This window comes from Penaeus vannamei, chromosome 34 (assembly GCF_042767895.1).
Source record: "Penaeus vannamei isolate JL-2024 chromosome 34, ASM4276789v1, whole genome shotgun sequence".
In the NCBI taxonomy this organism is placed as follows: domain Eukaryota; kingdom Metazoa; phylum Arthropoda; class Malacostraca; order Decapoda; family Penaeidae; genus Penaeus; species Penaeus vannamei.
In genome coordinates, this window is record NC_091582.1 from 14,384,154 (window position 1) to 14,391,653 (window position 7,500).

The 7,500-nt window shown below is 38.0% G+C and overlaps 1 protein-coding gene across 4 annotated transcripts in view; it reads left to right on the forward strand.

Annotated features, from left to right (window-relative positions):
* LOC113809673 (G protein pathway suppressor 2) overlaps positions 1 to 7,500 on the forward strand; it is a 30,988-nt gene that overhangs the window by 16,221 nt on the left and 7,267 nt on the right. For all 4 annotated transcript variants that reach the window (XM_070145459.1, XM_070145461.1, XM_070145460.1 and 1 more), the window contains exons 4-5: positions 146 to 296; positions 2,218 to 2,344. In XM_070145459.1, coding sequence (XP_070001560.1) covers positions 146 to 296; positions 2,218 to 2,344 — 278 coding nt within the window. The remainder of the gene's footprint in view (positions 1 to 145; positions 297 to 2,217; positions 2,345 to 7,500) is intronic.

The window sequence follows — 7,500 nt, forward strand, 5'->3', positions numbered from 1 at the left end:
ACCCAGGTCAGCCATGACGTAAATGATCTGTCATCTGGAGGTACAACCAAGTCAGTCATGATATGAATCCCACATTATCTAGAGGCTAAGGGCTAATAAGTGACTTAAAAATGTAACACCTTGTCCTTTTACGTCCCATACTCAGCGAGATGATGGTACCCCCATACCCCCATGGAATTCCGATGACTGGCCATCCTCAGATGTTGTTCCAATCAAATCTTGTGCCTGGCCGAAGCACATTACCGCTTCACGCATACAAAGTACCACAGGCACAACCTCAACCACTCATTCCTCCTGTAAGTTAAAGCATGTAAAGGTTTTGTATTCAGAATTCAGTATTCCCAAAATACCAAAGAATTGAATATAGAATTTAGGGAGGGAGAAAATATGAATGAGACTAAATAGTTGAAGTCAAGCTTGAATTTTTTTATTTTATATAATTAGCCTAACTTGAAATGAACCCAATGGTGTTGGTTAATCACAATGTCTATTGTTGTTTTCTGTTGTGAATTTTATTTGTACATAGATGGTGCCACAAGTGCTCAGCCACTAAGGAATCAATAGGAACCCTATATATCTTCAGCTGATTTCCTCTTTCTTTGATTTTTTTTCTAATGCCATTAATATCAACATTGTTAGTATTGTTGACATTATGGCTATTATAATGTTAACAGTATTGAAAACCATAAAAGCCAAAGAAAATCTCCCTGAAAATCAAGGAAAAGGGTAGACAGGTGAGGTAGGTAGGACTAGTAATTGACTCCTTTTGGAGCCATCTATTTATATAGACAATCAATAAACAAAAAGGCAGTCAGCAAATAACATGTGTTCTTGACATCCTTGCAACATTTGGTTAAATTTTAGGCTTCAGATACAAAATATGGGATGTTAAGAAAAACCTGATTCATCTGTAACTAGAAGCACTTAGAGTGCAACCCTCCACCAAGGCAATAGGATAGTAATAATAATTCAAATGCCAAAAATTTGTTCTTATTTCGTAATACTAATAATGATGATAGTTACAAGAGGATTGCCATGGTAAGAGGTGTAAATGTGATGCAATCATTTAAAAACTTCCTAGATCTGGATCATGATCTGGATCACTACCAAAATTTAATGGCACCTAAGTTGGGCTAAGACACCTTGTAAAAATGTCATAAAAATCTATTTATTACAGCTTTTTTCTTGTTTGGCCCTAACTGCAGTCATCTGCTCAAAAATAGGCTTGAATGCTCTTTTTACTATCATAAAAAAAAACATGTTCCCACACTTCTAATTTTTCTCCTGAGACTGTACATGATCCATGGCATGTAGCTTAGTATGCCATGTGAATGAGTTAATAAGGTTATGATAATGGTATTGTCAGTAATGATAATAATGACAATAATAATGATAATTAAGATAATAATAATGTCAATGATGATAGTATTAGAAGTAAATAAAAAATCTGAAAAAAGGCAAAGGATTTGGTAAACGGGTAAAAATAGTTTAGTTCTGCCAATTTACTTGTTGATGTCTAAGAATTTGTTAAGCCCTCTATGTGTAAACAAAATTGATTAAACAAAAGTTCAGTGACAGTATATATATGACATCAGTGAAACAAAACCCAAGTACAACAAGGAAATGCAAAAAATGCAAAGTTTACCGACAATGTTTCTTTATTGTATTGTTTTTTCATGTGTATGTTTGATTAATTCTTTAAAAATCAATGCTAATAATTGGTGTGACATAATTTGCTGATACTGAAATAAAAGAAAATAATTTTTGTTTTGCTAGCTAGTTATATTTGTATTGTTCTCTTTGTTATTCTTACAAGTAACTTAGATAATGTCTATTAATAACATGATTTCTTATAGGAAGTTTGTTCTTCAGTAGCTGATTCATAATTTAAAAATTAGTGAATTGATCAGTTTGCAACTACAAGCCCTTCTTTGCTCCCACTCCATTGTAGTTGATGCCTAATGTAGTTTTTAAGATCAACTTCACTTAAGATAAGATAAAATTGCTGTTTTGTATAGAATGCTTTCTTAGAATCACATGTTCTTTAATCAGTATCTGCTAACTCATTGGACAGAATGGGGTATGTAGTGCATATTTTATAGTATCAAAGGTTTTCAGACCCTTGCCATCTTAAACTTTAAACTCTAAGGTCTTGAACTAGAGAGAACCTAATTTTCACAAAGATCACCTAAATTCCAACTTTCAAACTTTTTACAGGGTTCCATGAAGAGATCACGCACACCGTCTCCTCCCCCACAGCCAGGCTACCAGCAGATCCCTTACAATTTCAAGAACCTGTCTGGGCATCCCCCACCAAGTGTACCGGTCTCTTTGCCCACTACCAGTATGTTTTACATTGTTGTCATTATTCTTTTACAGAAATGAGCTCTGGCATTTGGTAGTGTTTTTTTCTTTCTTTTTTCCTCCAATTCTTCCATTACAAAAAGCATTTATGTTGGATAACTTATCCAAATCCAGTGTTTTAGATTTTTTTTTCTTCAAGTCTCTGGAGTGTTTGTAAGGCTTTTGTGTCATTAAGTTTTGCATTCAGGACTGCATGACCTGTGCACAGTGTTGTCTTATCCATTATCCAGATGAATTGTCAGTAAAGGAAACCCTGAAATATTTTTATTTCTAATTCATCTATTCTGTTATTTCTCTTTTATTTTTAAGGGATTTGGATTATAAAAGGATAAGAAATGTGAATTGTGCTTTAGTTATTTTGTTTGCTTGCATGCATCTATATATTTGAATAGTTTATAAAATCTTCACCATGTAAAGCTTTTTCCAAATACACAAAACAGCTTAAAAATGTATCTAGGATTGCTAATAATATTTGCATAATTGGGTTTGTTTGTTTCTTACTTATTGCACTTCAGAAATACATGAGATAAAGTGCTAATGAAAAAGGGAAAAAAAAGTGTGGATTACAAAACTTGTGCAATGTGTCTTTAGGTAGTCAAACTTTAGGTGAATATATTCATTATCTGTTGATCCATCGTTTCTAGAAATATGCTCTTTGACTTTTTGAAAAGTTATCTTGTATAAACTTTAATAGCTTTTTTGACGTTTTCCAATGCCCATATTTGTCTTTTGATTTGCTTTATCCAGATGGAAATAGCTTATTTTCCTTGCACAGACTTCATATCATCTTTCTATGAATTGAATACCTCAGATCAAGAAAGAAATATGTAACATTTGTGTCATATATATTATTTTTTCATAATTTTCAATTTTCCGTAATACAACCTGAGCTAGTGGTCACAGCAGCCAGGAATACAGTGTGCATTTAAATGGCATCCTCTCTGGAGCCAGCACTCTTCCAATCACTGCTTACGCACTTTACATTCCACATTTGTTTATCAATGGGAATAATGCTGAAGCCCCCTTCTAAGTGCCAAATGAGTCAGATCACACTCCAAGAGGTTTGTGCACTCATGATGAGTCTTTTCCTTCACCCTGGCCTTTGCTCATGACGACACGTTGGCATCACCCGGTCTGTGGGCATTTTACCTGTTGACGGCATGTTCACGTCACCCAGTCCTTAACCCTGATTTTTCCATGTCGGGACCGTAATGTAACCCAGATCGTAGGGTTAAGACTTACGCTTTGAATATTGTTATATTTGTAGACAGCAAAATGTAGTTTTAGAGAGGAGGATTAAAGTGAGATGGAATGAGCATGAGATACATGTGATACTAGAGGGAAAGAAAAAAAAAATATTGTGATGCACTGGATCAGGGCTGTGTGAATTTTACAGGGTAATAATGATGATGATAATAATTGTTATTATTATTACTATTGATATTATTATTATATTGATTATTATGTTTATGATTATGATATTGACTGCTATTATGTTCATTATTATTATTATTATTGATATTATGATTATTATTATTATCAATATTATGATCACTTATTATTATTAACCTGCTTATGATGGGTGTCACACATATGAGACACTGACTAACCCACTTTTAGTCATGTGTTTACACGTCATAGGCTGTTATGTCATGACAGCCATAGCCATCATCAGTGCAGAGGGGTTAATATATATGTATATGTATACCTATATACACATGTACATGTATATATGTTTATACATATACCTATATCAATCTCTCTCTCTCTAAATCTATCTATTTATCTATCTGTCTATCTATAGATATATACATATATATATACACATGTGTAAATATGTATATATATACATGCATATATATACATATGTATAGTTATACATATGTACATGTCATGTTAGCAGCAGCATGACTAGGCAGCTGGTATCACTTGGTACTGTTTGTTTGACACCATTAGTCATCACTATTCCCTGGGGATAGCAACAATCATCTCCAGTAGACTTAAGCCCTTTAAGGGGACCGTCATGATGAATTTCTGATGAATATTTTAACAAATACTCAAAAATTTGAAGAAAAAAAAATCTACAATCCAGTAGGCTTTGGCAATCCCGTGATGTAATATTTCTACTAAATATGTAAAAACAAAGGAGTTATGACTAAATTTTTCAATCTATTTTGGTATTCTCTGGTAGCTAGCTGGTAATTCTGCTTATGGCACAGCTGACAGCCATGACTAAGAGACAAGGTGGGCAGTCACCATGAGAGAGCCAGAGCAAGAGGCTGCGCGTCCCATGCCTTGGCGCGACACCATCCCATAGACCTACCCTGATGTGCCCTCATCACACACTAATAGGACACTACTAATGATAGATGTTATTCCTGTAACTAATAAACATAATATGAGGAGAAATATATCTCAATCACAGCTGCAGTAGTTGTTTATTTGTATGAAATGCTTCATGAGGCACTGCGAAGCCTGTGATGATACGCGGTACTTCTACAATCATCATCATCATCATGGGGGCTGACGCCGACGGGGGCTGACGCCGACGGGGGCGCATAGCCGCATCCACCCTTCGCTTCCACCTACGAGGATCCCTCATGGCTAGAGCCAGGCAGGGACTCGGCCCATCTCTAGTTCTTCACGGCAGGTTTGGTCGATCTGCCCAAGCCATGACTTCCTCGGTCGTCCCACAGGCCTCCTCCATCCAGGGTTGTCTCGAATAGAGACGACCTGATGGGCAGGATCATCCTGAGGAAAGCGAGCCAGGTGGCCGTATAGCCTGAGTTGGCGATCACGGATTGTGCAGATAACAGGGCTTGTGCCAGTCTCACGGTGCAACCGTTGGTTGGACACATGGTCCCGCCAACAGTACCCCATGATCTGGCGCAAGGACCTATTACAAAAGGCTTCAAGACGAGCCTCCAAGGCACAGGACAATATCCAGGTTTCGCTACCGTATAGCAAAACTGGCATTATCAGGGCCTTGAAAACCCGTAGCTTGGTCCTTCTGCACAGGTACCGACATCTCCAAATACTCTTGTTGAGCGAGCTCATGACCCCTGCTGCCTGGCCAATCCGTCTGCTGACTTCATGGTCTGACAGCCCAGAGTTATGAACTACACTACCAAGGTATGTAAAGCTCTCTGTGACTTCAATGTCCTCGCCGCAAGCACGTACCGACTGAACAGGTTCTCCTAACAAGTCCCCAAATTCCTGGACCTTGGTCTTGGTCCAGGAGACCTCTAGACCCAGGGGCTTCGCTTCATTGCTAAATGCATCGAGAGCCGCCACTAGGGTTTCCAAAGACTCAGATAGAATGGCAACGTCATCAGCAAAGTCAAGGTCTGTAACCTTGATATTGCCCAGCGTTGCCCCACAATGACTTTGAACAGTAGCTCTGCCCAGTATCCAGTCCATGCAAGTGTTGAAAAGAGTTGGTGCAAGGACACAGCCTTGCCTCACTCCTGAACTAACAGGAAAGAAGCTCGACAGGCCCCCACCACACTTTACAGCACTTTCAGTACCAGTATACAGGCTTGCTATTAGTCCAATAATCCTTGTTGGTATTCCTCTCAGCCTCAGGATCTCCCAAAGTGACTCCCGATGCACCGTATCGAACGCCTTCTTGAGGTCGATGTAGGCTGCAAGCAGCCCACGCCCGAACTCATGACGGCGCTCTACAATGACTCGAAGCGCGAGGATACGGTCTATTGTGGACTTACCAGGAGTGAATCCGGATTGCTCCAGTCTCTGGTGCCTCAGTAGATGGTCTCTGATACGTCTCAGAAGGATGTGGGCAAGAACCTTGCCTGGTACACTGAGCAGTGTGATGCCTCGGTGATTGCTGCAGTCCCAATGGTCCCCCTTCCCCTTCCAGAGAGGGATGACCACACCCCTCAACAGGTCAGGAGGAATGGAACCGGACTGCCAGATGGCAGCCAGGACAGCAACTTCTACAATCATGTGCAGTAATTGCCATTAGTACCTTGCAAAAGTGGGAACTAGGTACCAGCTATACTTCAGAATACCATTTGAATGCCATAGAATGCAGCAAGATTGATGCGGAGATAAGAATTCTAAAAAAGCACACACATGCACACACACACGCACACACACACGCACACACACACGCACACGCACACGCACACCCACACACACACACACACACACAAATTGAGGAAAAAGTATCTTGAACTTCGAAGCCTGATATCTCAAAACTACACCTTTGTCAACATTTTAAAAAAATTCTCCATAACTACATGGGCGATTCTAATGGGGTTTGCATCATTTGAAAGCTGAATAAATTTGCGATTTTAGAGACAATTGATTTTTCATTTCAGGTGATAAAATTCCATATATCATATTTTATATTCATAACAACGAACATTATTATTTTTATTATTATTATTATTTTTTTACACTAAACCAAGAGGAAATTTCAAAATCGAATCATGTCTAGTATAAGTATTGCTATAGAGTATATGTGGTGTTATTTTTTAAAAAGTTTGGTGAGTGGATAAGTGAGATATAAATTTTAAATTTTTTTTCCAAAAACAAAATTGGCAGCCGGAGCTGCCCCGGACTCTGTCCGCTGGTTGGCTGTGGCCCGCTGCAGTGTCGGAGCACAAGCCCCGATGCAGCGTCACACTGGCGGGATGCCCGGCAACGTTTATTTTTTTGGGTGTCTCATATGTGGGACACCCGTTGTTAGTGGGTTAAAGACCACAGAATAAATCACCCAAAATGATACTCAAGATTACAATACAAAATACTCAGCATAAGTGTTATAATAAACAACCAGTTAGTTTGATAAGGGAATGGAACTTAATCATTTGTTATAACAGAAAAAAGAGAGCTAGATTTAAACGCAATCAATTTCTTAAATAGTAAAGTGAATTCCAATTTTAATTTTAAAATAGATTTTCATTATTATTAATAACTAACGGCTTTAGGTAAGAATGAAGTTAGGGTAATTCAGAGTAGTCTTTTAACATATGTTGTTTCTAGATTTCCTTTTTCTTTTTCAAGTAGTAGGAAAATTTCTTTTATATCCTAAACCAAAATTATCAGGATGTCATAGCCCCAGCTTTTTATGGGACATACAATTATAAATGTAACAGTAAGAAAAGAAAA